The sequence below is a fragment of the Brassica napus genome, chromosome C4 (assembly GCF_020379485.1).
Source record: "Brassica napus cultivar Da-Ae chromosome C4, Da-Ae, whole genome shotgun sequence".
Taxonomy (NCBI): Eukaryota; Viridiplantae; Streptophyta; class Magnoliopsida; order Brassicales; family Brassicaceae; genus Brassica; species Brassica napus.
In genome coordinates this window covers 52,223,245-52,242,288 of record NC_063447.1, presented here as the reverse complement: position 1 = coordinate 52,242,288, position 19,044 = coordinate 52,223,245, and the positions used below count along the sequence as shown (strand labels likewise).

The 19,044-nt window shown below is 36.4% G+C and overlaps 3 protein-coding genes across 4 annotated transcripts; 1 reads left to right on the top strand and 2 right to left on the bottom strand.

Moving 5' to 3' along the window:
- Window positions 1-201: 201 nt before the first annotated feature.
- Window positions 202-4,271, bottom strand: LOC111212716 (arogenate dehydratase 3, chloroplastic-like). Its single transcript, XM_048756489.1, has 2 exons — window positions 2,823-4,271; window positions 202-2,457 (listed from the first exon to the last, which is right to left on the bottom strand). Exon 1 carries the CDS (start codon window positions 4,120-4,122, stop codon window positions 2,842-2,844), a length of 1,281 nt encoding a protein of 426 aa, XP_048612446.1. The 5' UTR covers window positions 4,123-4,271; the 3' UTR covers window positions 202-2,457; window positions 2,823-2,841.
- An 8,119-nt stretch (window positions 4,272-12,390) lies between these two features.
- LOC111212718 (nucleobase-ascorbate transporter 12-like) lies at window positions 12,391-16,173 on the bottom strand. The gene is made up of 10 exons (XM_022714297.2): window positions 15,428-16,173; window positions 15,169-15,266; window positions 14,910-15,083; window positions 14,717-14,817; window positions 14,498-14,633; window positions 14,371-14,421; window positions 14,014-14,301; window positions 13,701-13,935; window positions 12,903-13,189; window positions 12,391-12,826 (listed from the first exon to the last, which is right to left on the bottom strand). Exons 1-10 carry the CDS (start codon window positions 15,936-15,938, stop codon window positions 12,605-12,607), a joined length of 2,103 nt encoding a protein of 700 aa, XP_022570018.2. The 5' UTR covers window positions 15,939-16,173; the 3' UTR covers window positions 12,391-12,604.
- A 1,150-nt stretch (window positions 16,174-17,323) lies between these two features.
- LOC111212711 lies at window positions 17,324-19,024 on the top strand. Of its 2 annotated transcripts, none has more exons than XR_007322921.1 (6): window positions 17,324-17,516; window positions 17,647-17,734; window positions 17,884-18,423; window positions 18,522-18,594; window positions 18,710-18,763; window positions 18,849-19,024. XR_007322921.1 is itself a non-coding variant. In XM_048756490.1 (6 exons), the coding sequence occupies exons 1-5, from the start codon at window positions 17,557-17,559 to the stop codon at window positions 18,578-18,580; spliced, it is 324 nt and encodes a 107-aa protein (XP_048612447.1). In that variant the 5' UTR covers window positions 17,370-17,556; the 3' UTR covers window positions 18,581-18,594; window positions 18,710-19,024. The 2 variants fall into 2 exon arrangements, 1 of the variants encoding a protein (XP_048612447.1); XM_048756490.1 differs by having other exon boundaries at window positions 17,370-17,560; window positions 17,647-17,730; window positions 17,884-18,024; window positions 18,388-18,423; window positions 18,710-19,024.
- Window positions 19,025-19,044: the final 20 nt, after the last annotated feature.

The window sequence follows — 19,044 nt, the reverse complement described above, 5'->3', positions numbered from 1 at the left end:
TTCAACTTTCTAGGTAACTTTTACTTTATTAATAACTGTGTAATCAATCATATTTAATAATCTATTTTGTAATTGGTTGAATACAATTATTTTATAGTTTTAACGATATTTTCTAAACAAAAAAAACAATTTTCTTAATATGTGTATTTTTCCTAAACATCTTATATTTAGGAACAGAGAGAGTATGTTTATGCTGATTTGTATTTTTATTGACATATATGATTTTTCAAAACTTTTAAGATTTAATTTATTTCTTCATGTTAGTGAAACTTTTATGTTTATTTACATAATATCATTCTAATTATTAATTTAGTACCTTTTAAATAGTTTTAAATTTGATTTATGAGATATTTATTACCATTTTGTTTCAAATGATATGGAATTTTACTATTTCTGATATTTAACAAAAATAATTTTGATGTTAAATTCTTAAAGAAGTAGCATAAATATCAATCTAATTTAGGTCAGTTCTATCTTGTTAGTCTTTTGTACTAATTTATATTTTATTTTGACAAATAAGATTGCTTAGAAGATTTATATCTTTCTAAGACATCATCTTATCTTTTAGTAACAAATCTTAAATCAATTTTATTTAGATGGAAATTTATTATATTTTAATATTTAATCACAATTATATATGTTAATTTTTCAAGTAAATACCCTAGATATTAAGTTAATTTCTTGTATGTACTTTTTGTTAGTTGTTTTATAAATATTTTAACTTACTTTTTTCTGAAAAATGATTTAAACTTTATTTTGACATAATATTTTTTTTTGAAAGTTTTACAATTAAGACATATTTTATGTTACTTAACCTTTGATGTTTAAGTTCCAAAAAAATAGTCTAAATATCAAAATTTAACTGTTTTTAGTTTAGTTTTTATGTTGATTTTCATTTTGTTTTGAAAGTTATGGAAGTTCTAATGTTTTTAAAATGCAATTACAGTTCTGACTAAACATATCTAAATTGGTTGTTTGAAGTTCTACGTGGATCTTTGAATGCACATCACTGGATTTTTAGGATTTTTCTCGGGGATGATTTATTTGGATGATGTGTGTGAGATGTTTCACAGTCGAGAAAGATATTTTTGCATAAATTTGTATAGATTTGAATGGGAGATAGCCATAAAACCAAAAAGCGGATATTTTTTCGAATCTAAGAACATGTAATGAACGAAAATATAGTGGTTAAGACGTTTCTATGATAAAAAAATGAATTATACTATATTTTCTAGAAAATTATAGAGCTACATAGGGGAAGACACACATAAACAAAACTTGGGACCGTAAGCCCAGCAACCGTAAATCGTAGCGGAGGAAATGACATGTTCTCAGAACACGTGTGAAGGCGGGGGCTAACTTCCTCCGCCAGAGCCAGAAAAGATGATCATCGAAACTCCGCCATCAACGGAGGCCATTCAAGCCGAGCAGCCGTCATAGAAATTCAACCTCAGAAACTTAGTCTGACGAATCGTCATTTCTAGAAGGATAAGCACCATTATCAATCGATCAAAAAAACTTCGATCTTCCTGAAAAAAATAAGCAATCATCGTTGTAGATAAAGTTTAGCTTGAAGATGAAACGACCTTAAAGAAAGGGGAGGAAGAAAAAGAGGATCAGATCGAAAGTCGGTGAAACATGTGAAACGAGAAGTGGTGATCAAACCAAAGTCGGTGAAATCGGTGCTTTATGAGCCACTGTTTCCCGGAGACAAAGCCCACGATGAGGTGCTATGGAAGTCACCCCAACCAAGAGTCAAAAGCCCGATAATCAAGAGTGGAGGCCGAGAGGATCGACAAACCAACATAAACGAAAGCTCTCTCTGTTCTTTGTGAAAGGTTTTAGAAAGGGAATAGAGATGAGAGAGAAAGCTCTAAAGGATAATTGTGTTACGGAGTATGTATATTCACCCCTCTTCGAAAAATCTCTCAACTCGGCTGATTACTCGCCGGAAAGTCGGGAAACGGTTGGTGACTGTGGCGATTTGCCTCGAAACGTATAGTTATCGGATTTTTTAAAAAAATCTTCCTGTTGTAGACTTTAAGTTCTAAGTCGCATATTAGATCATAGATTTATAGTATTTAGACTAAAAACACGAGATTAGCAAAGAAAAATAAAGAAATGAGCGTTGAAGCATGTTAGCGACATACCATTAGGCCACACAAGAATTACGAAATGAGTGAATATATTTAATATATAACTCTTAAAATCACATAAAATTCAAAAAATAACTATTCGACTAATTTCTGATTAATTGATTCGGCACTACACCCACCTAACCGAACATTGATATTCTTTTTTATTTGAATTAACCAAAGTGTCTAGCGACCAAAATCAGTCCGTCAGTTCCAGAAATGCAATGTTAAATTATCTGGTGGTGATCGAACTATAGATTCACCGTATTGGAGTTATCGTTCAAGTGTCACTATCACTAACGGAGTATTTCTTTATCCACGTCTGCACTCCTCAAAACAAAGATCCATCATCAATCAACCATTAAAGTGAAAAAAAATGACATGTTACTACAATGAGCTAAATAAAAAATATCAAAAAACAAAACACCCAAAAACTTAGGCCATGATTTAAGATAGTTTAAAAAAAAAAAAAAAAAATTAAAAAGCAAACCAATCGCAGGCCGTCATGTGTCAGTGGGACCCGCGAACAGTGTAAGAAACTCGCTAAGATCGGTTCTTAATTAGTAGTTTTTGTAACCGATTCTTAAAGATTTTGTGGAGACCTACACACTAAGAAACCCACTAAGGATCCCGGATAATCATGCTCTTATTGAAATTTTCTTTAAACTTTACTCCCAATGATTTTACCTGGTATGATAAAATAGTGTTACAATGACAATGAAGATGGCGACGAAGAAGGCGGCGATGGTGACCAAGAAGTCATATCCATCGGGTAACTCCCCAAGACACGTAAGAACGACGTGAACTCCTGAACCTCAGAAAGCGCGTTTTGCGCACGCGCCTCCGCCATCGAAGCCTCGAAGTCAACGTAAAACATATACTCGAAATGCTTAGCCGTCCCGACGTTAGCCTCGTCGACGAGCCTGATCGGGACATTGTGGTTAGGCCTCGACTCGATCTTCGTCAAGCTAATGTTCCTAAACGCGAAAGCCGAGAGCACCTTGAACAGAACGCACGTGCCTTTCTCGTGCGCGAACACAATACTCGTCTTGAACGGCCTATCCGTCCTCGGTATGATCGGCTCACGCGCCAGCATCACAAACCGCGTGACGTTACTCGCGTCGTCCTGGATCCCGTCCGCGAGTATCTCAAGCCCGTAGATCTCCGCGGCGCGTGCGCTCGCTATCGCCGCGGTGTCGCGGACGTTGTTCGCGGCGATGAACTCCGCGGCTCCGGCGGTATCGTCGACGGCCTCACGCGCGACGTTGAGGCCGAGTTTGGTGAGCGTGTGCTCGCACTGAGCGAGTCCCTGAGGGTGAGAGATAACGCGCGTGAGGAACTCTTTCCGCACGCCGGGGAGAGCCAAGAGACAGTGGTGAACAGGAAGCTGAACCTCTCCGACGATGTGGAGACGGTGACGGAGGAGAAGATCGTAGTTACGATGAATCGAACCTCCGAGAGAGTTCTCCACGGGCAAAACCGCGCGATCCGCGATCCAAAGCTCAACCGCTTGAAACGCAACTTCGAATTGATCGCACGGAATCGCTTGACAGTTAGGGTAAGCTTTACCGGCGGCGGCTTCGGAGTAAGCGCCGGGGACGCCTTGATACGCGACTCGGAGATTAGATCCGTGCATCGGAGCGGGAGATAGATCCGTAATGCTGAGAGGCGTCGTCTTCTTCGACTGCTGAATCGGAGCCAACGAGTTGTTATCGAACGGTACGAGATTCAGAGACGAGGTCTCGGCGGAGCCGTTGCTGTGACCGTTAACGGAGGAGAGTAGAGATTCGGATTGTTCCTGAGAAACGACTTTGCTAGAGAGAATGGCCCAAGAGCTTTGCCAATCTGATCTGCTTGAGCCAACGGCGGAAGAGTCGGATCTCTTGCCGCAATGAATGAAGCGTCTCCGTGAGGCCGTTACCGTCGCCGGAGTTTGGGAATATCGGAGCATTGGATTGTGAGGAGAAGAAGGTAGAAGAGTTCTCATTGTTGAATTGAGAGTGTGAGAATGATGTTCAAGCTTGGTTAAAGGAGGAAGACAAGTTGATGTTATAGGAGAAGAGAAGAAGAGCGTGGAGTGCTCTCCTGCCTCTCACGATCCTTCACCTACCACCATTTTTTACACCACATTTGTTTTCTTCTTTGCTGTTGTGTGTTTAGTTTGGTTAAACAACACTTGGACTCGGTGGTGGGCCAAACCCCATAAAATCCCAAAAGATGTATCGGTTTTGCAAAATCTTAAAAATCATGATTTTTTTCTAAAAATAATAAAATATCATTTAGAAGTTTTTCATAAACATTGATTTCTATAAATTGGTTTATATATTTATTTCGAAAATTTTAAATCTTCTTTCATATACATCGCTACTTTATAAAATTTTATAAATATGCTAGAAAATTTAGAAATTATCAAACATTTGATTATGTCTCTAAAAACACATGCCACATTGAAATGTGATTAAGATCTAGATTTTTAAATAACATAATAATATATTAGTCTTCTCCAGTTTTAGAAATCTTCTCAATTCAAATTTATAAGAAAATGATTGATATTTTTTACTTTAAAACTTATATGGATCACGCAAACACAAACATTATTTTCTAAACATTTATAGTTGATAGATTTAATATTCAAATATTATGTACACAATTCCTTTTTAAATTAATACAAAATTAGAAATAAAATAATTTAATCTGAACCAAATCCATGTGTTTTTTGTCTATGCTGTAACTATAACTATTTTATTCTTAATTTTGTGAACCAACAATTTGTTGGAATATAATTTGTGCAATAAATATTTCAGTTTTAAATGCAACTATTACAAATAGTTTACTCTCTTTTTGTTTACAAATTAGGATATATAATCAACAAAGAATAAGTCATCAATATCAACCAATGAAAAACTTGATTTTTGCCACGTCACGTGAGCTTATTAGAAAATGAAAAAAAATTGGGTCGTTTTGGCCCAAATGGACCCACTTCCGAAACCCTAATATCCTATGGAAGTGTCGATCAGTTCTGACTCACACTCTTTGTCTTCTCCTTTTCGTGTCCATATCGTATCAATCAATATGTTCTTCACTCCCATTTTTATGGAGAAACGTCGGCTCTAGGTTACAAGGCTTCAACCTCAGTCACAAACAAACAATCTAATAGCAGAGAGGAGAATGGTATGAGCAAAAGAAGGCTCTGAGAAACTGAGTCCCGACCCCGAATTGAACACCAGCAGTCGGCATTCCGGTGGGCCGCGACTTCACGCTGGGGCGTCCACAACCAGCGCAAGATCCGTCGACAGTTCACCAGGACCGTTGACGCCAAAACGAAACTGTTCCGACAACGTAGAACGAGGTCCGAAAGAGAAAGAGGGGTGGGAGACCGCCGACGAACCGACAAATTAACCGGAAAGCTGAAACTATGACAACGAGATCCACCGGAAAGTCTCCAGTCGTCCTGTATTTTAAAGCCATCTCAGCCGAATCACATCTACTGCCTTCCAGTTCGTCATGTGACCTATGTTGTTCGTAAGTGAATTTTTTTTTGTTCTCCCATACCAAAAGATCATCATCCACCAGCGTATTGCCTTCCGGTTCGTAAGTGAATTTTTTTTGTCTTCTTTTTTCCACACGTTTGAGACGCTCCCATCATACAACACATGAATAACAACCACTTCTTATGCAGCTCTGCAACATTCAGTTGATTTTTTAAAGAGAATTTATGTTCTTTGACACATGCTCATGTTGAGTTTAATGAGTTTGGTGGAAGCTCAATGTTAGCAAAGATGAATTCTACTTGACACCAGCAAATTAGGAAACTATGCTTCAGATTAACATAGATGAATTCAAGTTACTTCTCTTTATATCCATTTTCTGGGTAAAATCTGGTTTGAGTTATTGAAAAGTCTTTATACTAACGAGAACTATGCTGTGTCAGATTATTTATGTTGTGGTGAGGTTACGAAGGGAATCTCTAAGAGTATCTGTTCTGAGGAAGAATCATGTTCCTATAAAAGGGCCGTATTATCTGTTGTAGAGAAGACTCTGGACATGATGATATATCAGAAGAGTTCATCCCTTAGCAAGGTAGTTTAGTTAGCATGTTCATATCTATTTATTTACACAATTATTGTTTCTGTTTGAAGATCAGGTCGCACGTGTTTGCAACAGCGTAGTTATAACATATACCATCATTGATCCCATTGCTTGGCTTGCAAAGTTAAAGTTGTGCTCTAGAAATTTATTTAGTCATAGTTGAACTATAAAAACAATGTTAAAGACTTATATCTCACTCTAATTATTATTCTTTTGCAGCGCTTATCAGTTTTATCTTGAACCACCAACTTTTATTGGAAACACGTACGGTATGTTACAAGCTGCTGATACATTGTATTTGATTTCAGTAGTTCACATATTAGGACGAAACAAGCTTGAGATTAACGTACTGTGTGACATGCATCTTTGTGAAACAGCCTGAGAGGCTTTTCCAAAGGAATTAGTTAGGTGTCTGTAGTGAAGCTTTCGCTACAAGTTGTAGCCTACAATTAGGCCTGGAGCTGCTCCAACGGCTCCTGATATGCGAATTAGACTATCTCAGATAGAGCCTGACTTCCTAACCAGGTCAGTTATTTTCCTTTACTGTTTAAACCATTTTGGAATCCATTTTGTTTTCTTATCATTTTCGTGTGATTCCTTCTTTGCAGAGATTAATGAAGGGTCAAAATAATAAGGATAATTCTAAGGGTTCACGATGCGTTGTTTACTTTTTTAAAGTTTAACTTTTAAAGCGATATGCATTCATTTCTTATGATTAGATAATTGAGCTTATAAGGTCTGTCATACACTCTGATGCCAAATTTCAAATATCATCTGGTTTAAAATTAAGCTCGCCAGTTTTAGGAAGATACAAGTATTGTTGTATATATGAAAATATTTTTGGGTTCGCACAAAAGTAAGCTCAAAGGTTTTGTTACTCTTTAACATGTTTCTCCCAAGGAACATAGAATCGGAGCTCTTTGCGTTTGCATCATCACGATCTCCTCCCACTCTCCCACATGTATGTTATAGAGAACAATTGAATTAAGTAAAAAATTTATATATAATTTGAAACCAACTAAAATATTATTTATACATCCGTCACGTTTTATATACACATTTCTCTGAAATACTTTTTTGGCATGAATTACTATATTTTCCAGAATAAAAATCGAGAAATACAGTGTTCTTCTCTCACACAATGACAATATTTTATAAGAAACATAAGCTAATTCTTCAATATAAAATAGTCTTAATAGAAGGATAATTCTCTCGAATAGTTCTTTCTAAGTGTTTTTCACAAAAATAGCCTCCAAGAAAACAAAAATGACCAAAATAGCTTTTTTTTTATTTTGAAATTTTTTAAATTTATTTTTTATTATTTTAAATTTGAAACCTTATCCCCAAAACTCCACCCTTTAACTCTAAACTTTAAATCTAGATTAATTAACCCTAGGGTAAAAATGTGTGTTTTACCCTTTAATAAAACTTATTTTGGTCATTTTCTTCATTGAGAGCTATTTTATGACAAAAACTTAAAAACAACTATTTTAAAGAAATTCTCTTAATAGAATATTAAATTTGAACTAATATCTCAATAGTATATTCCGTTAGTAGTGTGTTCTATAAATATAAATTTAATATAGTCTTATGTTTTAATATAATAGATATAACTGAAAATTACCTCAAATCAAAAAGCATACTAGAATCAATATAAGGATGTACGTAGTAGGAGAGGAATATTTTTAAAAAGAAAAACCTACTAATAATTATATCACAATAATAAACAAACTACAAAGACAAGGGCTAAAACAAAAACAAAACAAAAATATAGCTAAACATATAAAAAGCCTAGAGGAAACACATAAACGAAAAAAACTAAAAAAAACTAAAAACCAAAGATAATTAAATACTTAGGAAAAACAACTGAAAACAATGAACCTCCAAAACTGAGAAATTAAAAAAAAAAAGATATTGTAGTCCTAAGACACAATTGAAAAGTATGTAAAAAAAGAAAAGTTTGATGAATTTTTTTTATCGTAGTTTCACATTCGTGTGGTTAACTATATAAGATGAAAAACAAATACTTTCACAAACTATTGTAAATCGAAGAGCGAAAATGAAAATAATGTTGATAACGATCATTAATCCCAAATTATGAAAGATTAGAGATCCATATTACTTGATATCTCTTAAAAAATCATAGTGCAAGATAATTAGTCATAACTCCAGAAACATTTTTAGCTAAAAAAAAAACTCCAGAAACATAAATTAAAGTTTCAAATGAAAATTAAGAAAAAAAATACAGGAAATAGATACCACGTAGGAAGTCAACAAATATCAACGATTAAGAAAAAAATAACACCAAACTCAGTTTGTTAATCATGCAAATCATTTTTGATTTAAAGAATCGTAAGCATATTTTACGATAGCAAAAATATGTCGTATAGACTACATTGTGTTAGCAAATCATATTCCAAATTTATAAGGACCAAAGGAAAATATTGAAATTTATAAAATCAGTAAATATTTATAAAGAATATAAATCAAACAAAACAATCCACATAATAGTATAAATGATAAATTAACAAATTTAAAATATATAACCGCGCGTAGAGCAGTAAAATCCCTAGTATTACATAAAATATGCAGAATACTCTTAGCTGCTTACTTATTATGGACTTTTAGCTAATTATTGTTTTTTGTTGATTATATGTCCTAATATCCCTGGATTGATTTGACACTTAACTATATTTGAATATCTACCCATTTATATTTTATAGTACATATTTATGCTCTTGCTTAATATAATAGTGGTAAGGGCTGAAAAGTTTATATCAATCTACTTTTTTTGGTTAACATATCCACCTACCTTTTGTTTTGTATCAAGTACCAAACCTTTCCAAATTATTGCATATTTTGTATACCATTTGTAACCAACTCTTCAAAGTCCATACCAATACATTACAAATGTACTTAAAAAGTCCCCACAATTTTCTTGATTAAAATTCCATTCTCAGACTTTTTTTTTGAGTGAAACGTTAAAACCCACCATAACTGTCAAGGTAGAGAATGGAAAAGAGAGAAATTTTTGGGATGATAACTGGTCACCTTTTGGGAATTTGCGGAACTTCCTCGCACCCTACAGAACAAACACAATGGGTATCCCAGAAGCGGCTACTCTTCATGACCTGTATGTATATTGGAGATAGATGGAATGTCAGGCCTGCCCGATCGGAAAAGCAAGTCCAGGTTCAAGCTTTCCTCACTTCCATTACTCTCTCTGAATTACCAGATGAATATGAGTGGACTATCGATGGTAAGCTATGGCTGAAATATCAAACTGGAGCTGTCTACAAACTATTGAAATCTCATGGGCAGTTGGTACCTTGGAAAAAAGCAATTTGGAACTCGGGTGGGTTTCCTCGTCATAGCTTTCAAGCGTGGCTGGTTACTCTCAATAGACTCCCAACGAGAGACATAATGATTTCATGGGGGCTCTCTGTCCCTCCCACTTGTCTGCTTTGCAATCTTGGGGATGAATCTAGGGATCATCTCTTCTTCTCATGTTCTTTCTCATGGGAGCTCTGGTCACATCACGCGCAACGGATCGAAATCACTCCTACACCAGACTGGCACCTCACACTGCTTCATATGCAAGCTCTCCCAGGGCCTACTTGGCGCTGGAAATTGCAGTTACTGGTCTGACAATATGTGATCTATTCTCTATGGCAAGAGCGGAACGGGCGTCTTCATCGAAGCACTTCCAAAACTGTGGCAACAATATCGAAAATCCTGGACAGAGCAATCAGAAACAAGATCCAATCTTTCAAAGATTCAAATCCGGTGGCAGCCTCTACCATGCTCCAGTTCTGGTTTGCCACCGACGTATCCTCTTCCTCCGCTCCTTCCATTACTCTCCAATAACAAATACACAGGATCTAACTTTCAACTTCTCTTTGGGTTTTTTTTTTTTTTTTTTTTTTATTGGGTTTATCTCTGATGTGGGTTAGGCGTTTAGCCATTTTTTATAATAGGGCTATGCCCCAACAAACTAAGGCCATAAGCTGGCTTGTTTTCTTTTTTCTCATGCTTTAAATAGAAGAATATTTAAAAAAAAAAAAAAAAAAAAAAAACCCACCATAACTACCACGGTGTGATAAACTGAAGATGAGCCTTTGGACTAAAGATTGGGCTAAGGCACTCATAAGCCCAAACGCAAAGTAACAAAAGAAGATACTTTGGTAAAGTGATGCCTGGCATGGACGATGTTCATCGATAAGTCAAGTTAAAAGAAAGAGAAGCCCACAAGCGCATCGAAGGAGAATGATTCAGGCTGATGTGCTAAGGCCCAAATCGGGTGAATTAGCTAGTTTGATGATTTGATCCAAGGTTTTGAACATAAAAGTCTTGGAGCTCTTCGTCTTTTCTAGGTTGTTCTATTTCTCTTGTTTCTTGTCTCGGTAAAACCTTTAATAGAACGGGAGAAAGTTTACATGTGCTAGAGAGATAGAGCCTTCTTTGCTGTACTAAACCCTTTAGTGAATCTTTGACAGGACACGGGAGAGCTCTCTCCAATTCGGTAGTAAACTTAGGTTATTATTATGGCCATTGGCCAACATTAGTGAGTTGCCTGAAGAATTGCTAATAAAGAAATTATCGTTTCTTCCAACAAGCGTTACTGTCCAAACAATGGAGGTTTCTTTGGATGTACTCACCTAAAATCGAGTACATTATTGATATATCATCTTCAGTATATCTTTCTAAATATACTCGTCGTCTGAAGATTTTTTTTTTTTTTTTTTTTTGATATTAGTGGGGATCCAGGCGGTAAGCTCAGACTAATCCCCACGAGGCCTTCCATCTGGGCACGCACGGTTATTGGCGGGAAGATGGTCAAGACGACTCGAACCCAGGACGGGCACTCCAGCTCGAGTTCCATTACCACTAGACCAAGAGCTATTGGTTCTCGTGGTTTGAAGATTGCATCGATCTTTTAAATTTCAGCTGATCAGGTCGCCTTTGATTCTTGATTTTACGTTTGTTTTATTGTCGAAGAACAGTCAGGTAAAACAAACGTAGATTAAAAGTGAGTTTGCGGATGGTTGCGGTTTCAAGCATTATTAAGCGTTTACGGAATATTTATGATTGGTTGATTATAAGATATTGCAGCGGTTTAATAATAAATTACCCATATTAAACATATTATAACATTAAAAAAATATAAAAACATACTATTGTAATAAAATATAATAATTATCAGTATAATATGATTAATAAAAATATTATGTTTATTTATAAAAAAATTAAATTAGTTGAAAGTTATACTTTTAGTAAAATTTGTTTTGAAGATTTATATTAAAAAAAATTCAAAATTTTTTTATTTCGTTTTATATATGTGTATATCTTTATATATGTGTGTATATAAATGTTTAAAAATTCTAATAAATAGTTAGTTTAATGTTTTTATAAAGTAAATTATGATATTGTTTGTGAATTTTAATTAATATATAAAATATGTATATATTTTTATTTATAATATTTTCATTTTAAAATTTTAATTTTAAACTATTTTTGAAAATAATTTTATATTTATTTTTCTACCCGCAGCCGCAAACGCTAGCTGGAGCCAACTTTTAATTTTAAGAGGTTCGGAGCGGTTCGGAGCGATTTATAGCGGTTTGTATGATTGTTTCGAAAGTCTACCGCTATCAACTGCAAAAACTACGTTTGCGGGTCGTAGCGGGAAAACCAATGAGGTCCTTAGTCTATAAAGCTTGCAACAATTATCAACTTACATGTTCTCTGTTTTAACCCAAAACGCTTCAATAAACAAAACTTGACCAAGCATGCGGAGATGGCAATAGCTTCTTAGAGAATTCAGTGATCTTTGTTATCTCAGGTCATTAATGACAAAACCGATCTGCCCATTTGAAAACACGAGTCTTGATCTCATCGAGAAGTTTATGAATCTAAGCTAATCCAAGAAGCTCCCCCAGGGTAAATGTTTAAGGACGCTTTCTCCAAGAGGTTAGTCTGTATGAACATGTGTGACAACGTTAAATCGTTGGTTGTTATGGTACCATCATCCTTGCAGAGGTTATTTATACGTGCGGGTAGATAGTGGATTTTCTTCTGATGGGTATTTTATAATTACATTTATTTGAATATGCAATAAACTACCCAAACCAAGAGTTTACATATTTCGTAAAAGTGAAAGAAATAATTAAATCTAGTTATAAAAGGATTGATCATAATAGTCCATATAACATACAACAACAATATCCAATTCCACGTGCTCTGTTCAACAAACAAACTTGCGATCCAAGAAAACTCCAAGGTGTTATATAAAACTGAGAGAGACTCAAAAAACAGAGGAAAGGAAAACCAAAAGAAAATCTAATTATTTACCACTTTGCCATTGAGATTTTTTCTTCCATTCAAATGCCAACCCATTTGACCCATCTGAAAAACCTTCCCACTCTAAACGGCAGCTCATAGTCTTTAGCAAGTGCTGGTTCTCTCGTCACAGTCTCGCTATCAGACCAAACATAAACACCACGTTCTTGCCTACTCCCAGGTACAGTATTGTCCAAAACCACGGCCATGATGAACGCAATCACCATGTTCATCGATAACAGCGTGTTCATCACATAGTTCACCTGCACAAAACTCTTCACAAGTTTACGAATATTCTCCTCAAATTTAAATTTTGAAAAAGGCAAAGCGTAAACGTACCCCTTTATATTGGCTGTTGAAGGGTCCATGAGAAGCAACAATGTAAGGTTGGTAATAACTTGGAACAGAGAGGTTCGAGTTTGGAGAAACGCCGTACTGCTGGAAGTAAGCAGGGACAGATAGAGAAAAGAATAGCGATAACCCCACGATTATGATGTTCCTCGAGCTTCCAGCTTCACTGTAACGTAAGTTTGAAAGACCTAAAGCCGTAAACATTGCCCACATAAAGCATAGAAGAGAAGCAACCATCACTTGAGGTATTGATGCTATAAACCCTCCAACTTTACCTGAGGATATTATCAAAAAAGCTTCCATCAGATCTCTATAATGATGAATCGTATAGTTTACATGTCTCTCTGGGATTCTGAACCAAACCGAACCAAAATTTTCGGTTAGGAGTTGGGTTTGCTTTGGTTTCTTTTTTAAAAAGTTCCGTTTTTGGTTCAGCAATCTGTTACTTGGGTTATTTTTTTAAAACAAAAAAAGTTATAACTAAACCATACAAAAACCGAAACGAACTAGCCAAATCTCAAACTAAACTAACCAAAATAACAAAATCAACCGAACTTAACCGAAGTTTAACAAAATTAAACCAAAATGTGACCGAAATCAAAAACTTCATTAGGATTTTCAAAACTCAAACTAACGGAATACCGAACAAAACTTTTTTTCGGAATAATTCGATAAGATTTGTGCTGAACTAAACAAACCGAAAACCGAATTACCTAAACTACTAGAACCCGCGGGCCTAGAATAGTTAGATGCATTTGTTAAATATTCAGTGAACCACTTACTTACCAACAAGGGATAGTATAACCAAAACACATGCGCCTAGCTCAACGACCCTGCGGCTTCCCATCTTGGTCACAGCGATCGTGTGAACGTTTTCGGTTAAGGTGGTCGAGCCAGTACCTGTACCCCATAAACCGGCTAGGAGACTCGTGACCCCTTCAAGACCTATTGCCCGGCTCACAACACCAGGCGTAGGAGGCATCGATGCTACTAAGAGAGAAGATGCATGGTACGAACCAACCTAATAAACATAAACTGATTAGTAAAAAAGTACGACACATTTGTCTTCAAAATTTGTTGATAGAAAAACAACACTAACCGAATCTACTGAAGCGATTATGGAGACCACACACATGACAAGAGACGTTTTCCAGGTGAATATCGGCACACCCCATTGCAAGGGGTAAGGAAACCTAAACCAAGGGGCAGATCTAAGGGCGTGAGAAGTGTCAACACGACAGTACTTCATTCTGGTCATGTATTTTCTGCAGTGGTTTGATACAACGTTTGAGACGGGTACATTGGGGTCACAGCCTTTGTAGGTGTAAGCTCCTGCTTCGGTTAAAAGGAATGCAGCTGCCCAAGTGATTGCAAGACTCAATGGAACCTGTTTGTAAGAAGTTAAGAAAATCAGATGTAGAGTGGGACATGCCAGATGAATACCACATGACCTTACCGCATAGATAAGGAAAATCCGATGGCTTAAGATTGAGATTTTCCGGAGATACTGCAGCAGAAATTGTAAAGTATCAAATTATTTATTACTTTTCAAAAGCGGTTAATAGTAACTTAAACAAACTTACAAGAGCAAAGATGACTACAAGAAGTATCTGCACAACACCGATCTCAATACATTTACCAACAAGCGGGAAACCGTAGCTGTAAAAAGAAAGTCCAACTGCAGCTATTGTCGGAGCAACAACTACTGGATTGATCAACCTATTTACAAGGGTCAATAGCATTATGAAAACGATATCTAATGCTTGATTTATATATATGGACAAAGGCGGGAGATTATATACCTCAAAATAAGGGACATTAGGCCACTGTATCCAAGCACAGCTTGAAAAGCTGAACCAATTATGATTGCACCTTGCAGCTCTCTCATGATATGCTTGAAGTTCTACAATATTAACCAAAGCACAATACTTGATTTCAACGAACTTTTTGTTCAAGAAAAAATTATATAAAAGAGGTTTTGTGTTGTTTACATACATTGTTTGCACTCAAACCTTGAAACGCTGGAGAGTTAATGATTGCCAGAGCCGGAGCGAGAAAAACAAAAGAAGGGCCTTGAATCAAAGGAAGCCTCGACCCAAATAAAGTATGCAACAATGTAGTGATTCCACAGACAAAAAGTACAGTGGAGACAACATTTGCAATATCCTCCTATAATCCAAAAAAAAAAACAAAGATGAGATTAAATGCAATCCACAATTGATCAAAGTGGAGAAAGACTAAAAGAATCACTTACGTGGGAGCCTCCCATTGCAGGAACTATAACGAGTGGGACAAGAATCAGTGAACCTAACATGGAGAGGTAATGCTGCAAACCATAGAACCCAATTGGAACTGAAACACACAAACAACAAGTAGATGATTAAAATCAACATAATTAATCTTAAACACAAATAATTAAGAAAGAAACTTCACAGATGTATATTCTGACATATAAATCTTCAAAGGAATCTAATATAATTATAATTAAACAAATGGTTAGTTGTGTCACTGACCAAGTCCAGGAGTATCTCTGAGTCCATACTTCATATGGAGATTCCTAGCGGCTATATCATCATCAGCCATGCTCTGTGGCAGAACCTCCACTGTCTCTTCAATACGGTTCTGTCTCCTAACCGACCTGTTTGCTCCTTCACCATCGGGTCCGTTTGATCTTCCCCCATCTGAATCTCTCCGTCTCTTAACCGGAGCTGCAGCACCCGGAGGTTGTGGTTGTGGAGGTGGCGGTGGCTTGTCATTCTTAGCCTTATCTGGCTCACCGGCGGAGACAGGAGGAGGACGGAGGGGAGGCTGGCCGGCTTCGAGATCCGGGAGGGTTTCTGACGGTGTGGCTCTGGCGGAAGCAGGCAATGAAAGCTGGCCGGAATGGGAGGCGGTAGTCTCGCCGGAGAATTTGGGACGGAAGCCGGTTCGTTTAGCCCAGGTAGAGGGTGGCATTGGGGAGGATTCTGGAGCTGGAGGCCATGGACCGGGTTTAGGTCCGGGTTTCGGGTCGGAGCTTGACATTATTTGAAGATTTCTTAGCACTTCATAGTGAACTTATTCTAGATCTACAACAACAAAAAATCTCTATCGCCGGAGAAGAAAGAATGGGAACTAGGGTTTTGTTGGAAAAAAACAGCAGAAGAAAGAGAAGAGAAGAGAGGCGAAGTACATACAGTTGTGTCTGAGAGAGAGAGAGTGAGAAGTTCTGACAAGTAACAGTGAATGTGATATTTTGGAAAGAGACAGAGAAAGGTCATGGATGATTTTCAGTAAATCTAACATTAAAATTTTGATTTTAACATTTCATCTTCTTATTTTTCTTGTTTACGTAACTGCGTGATGTCATAAATCCATTGCTGATTATTTTTCTTAAATTTTGAAAAGGAAAGTACAACTTTTTTTTTTGAGCAACTAGGAAAGTACTACTTATAGAGTTATAGTATATGTTAATGTTGTCGTAAAAGTAAAACCAAGTTGGTTAAAAAAAAAGAAGTAAAACCAAGTAAGCTTTATCTGAATTTGTTTTTTATGATCTAATAAAAATCCACTGTTGATGACAACAAAATCCAAAACAACTTCTTAGGCCTGTGCATTTTACCCGGATCCGAAGGTCCGAACCGGAACCGACCCGAAAATACAGGTTCGGGTCCGGATCCGGGTCCATGCTAAGTACCAATTGGGTTTTTTTTTTGGATCCGCAGGTCTCGGTTTGGGTCCGGGTCCTACCAGAGACCCGTTCGGGTACCCGAAGTACCCGCAAATAATTGTATATACTAGGTATATTTGGGTGATTGAGTATATTTTTGGTATTTCGGATTTTTTTAAAGTTTCGGGTTTGGATTTTCGGGTATAATTGTAGGTTTTTGGTGAAATTTTAGATTTTTAGAAAATATAATTTGGGTATTCAGGTAAAATTCGGATATATTTTGGGTTTTCGGGTCTGATTTTGGATAAATTTTTGGGTATTTTTGCGGTTCTTCGGGTATTTTTAGAGTTTTAGGGTCCAGTTCGGATATTTCGGGTCTATTTCGGGTCCTAAATACCCGAACCGACCCGGATCCGAAATATACCCGAAAATTTTAGATATTTTACGGGTATTGAAATTATAGACCTGAACCGACCCGAACCGACCCGGACCCGACAAGATCCGACCCGGAACCGACCCGAAAAGTTATAGGTACCTATATGGGTCTAAATTGCTAGAATCCGAAGGATCCGGACCCGACAATACCCGACCCGAAGACTCCGATGCCCAGGCCTACAACTTCTATTTTCTGCGTAAATTTTAGCGAACATTTATATTTTTTTATTAGTATATGCTAATTTTAAAAGGACCTTAAACGGGCCGGACCAGGGCTTAACGGTGAAAATGTCAATAACCCGGCTTGGTTTATTAATCAAGCAGTAAGACAGATAATCGAAAACAATACACCGGTTATCTAACTGAACCGGGTTTAGTAATTTTAATCTCACTGAATTGAATCCTTCTTCAATTTGAAAGACGTACAGTTTGGGTTTGGGGGTTCCAATCTTCAGAATCGCTCAAATTTTGATCTCACCCGAAGCTAGAGTCTCCCTCATCAACCCTAATACCACTTTGTAAGGCCTTTGATTACGTCTTAGAATTGCACAAGGAAAGATGGGTGCGTTAGGGTGTATACAGTTTGCGATGAATCACGGTCTAAAAAGGAGTTATTTATTCTAACTAATCGGTTTGGTTCTCTGATAGATGTAAACCAATGGATTCAGAAGACTGTGAGGAGTTTACTGATGTCTTCTTCTGGCTCAAGTTCCGTGTCATCTCTAATGCCAGGCAGGTCTTTTTTACTATTCTTCTTATTTCTAATTTGATGACCATTTGGTTTTTTATTTATATTATTCCAAATTAATGTGTGGTGAACATCATCAAGCTGTTCTGTCATTTTAGGCTAAAGCTATTGAAATTTCCGTTTATGATGTTTGATAGATTTGCAAAGAGGAAGTTGGATGAATCTGTTTTCTTGGGGAATCGGCTTCAGATCTCATAATGCTCCTGAATTCGAGAGTCTCAGTGACACAAAGGACAAGTTAGAGACAAGGAGGAAAGATGTGCATTCAAGATCCAACCGTAGGATTTTCTTGTTTCTAACTTATTGCAACAACAATAAAGTTTGCGTCTCCTCCGTAGATTATTATCAACTTAAGAAGCTCTCAACTTAGAGTCACTATTTCGTCCAACTTATAGAGGATCTAAAAAAAGTCAATTGGCTGAGTTCATTACCGTTGCTGCGTTGTTGAATTGTATTTATCTTACTTGAAGTTTTTTTTTTTTTTTTTTTTACTTGTCAAACTTTAATCATAACATGTTGCAAAGCTAATCTCGGGTTTTTTTTTATTAGCTAAGTTTATTTTTGGGTTTAGAAAAAGCATAATAGATGGGATAACAATATGAACTTGACAACTCTATCTACATGTTTCATCTTGTGAACAGCCAAGTCACAAAATCGGACAATTTCTCCTCACAAAGGTAAGAAAGATTGTTTTACTTGGTCTTTCCTTCCTTTGTATCAAACATTGCATCATGACAGATTGCATCTTCCTCTCTTTTTGTTTTTTGTCGTTTAGGAGTTTGGAAAGAGAGATGGAGTACCAGTTCCATAGAAGAGACGCTCCCATTACTCTAGTTTCATCTGATCAGGTCCGTGTTTTAATTATGTCCTTTAAACTTTGGCTTGTGAAAAAAATTTATAAAAAACTTTGGCTTCTGTCTCTATTTAACAATAAAAGGGTTTTAAAAACTTGGATTGGTGTAGGAGTATTTTGGGTCAGCTTCAATGAATCAAACGGTCAGGGAGAAACTGGACAAGGTAAAGGAACCTACTACGCTAAAACATTTCTTCATTGGCTTGTAGATTCAAGAAAGTGGTAACCAAAAGAGAATAATACAAACAGAACCGGAGTTGAAGAAAACCGGAGTAGTCGATAACCGAAGAAGAATCTAACTCATCTTGGCTCTATGCTAAGCTAATCCCAAAAAAGCATGTTTAACTTAATATTAATAGCGTGCTCTTTGTGTGATATTTTGTGAATATTGAAATTTCTGGAATAAAAAACTTCGGTTTTGCTTATTCAATTTCAATGATTTATA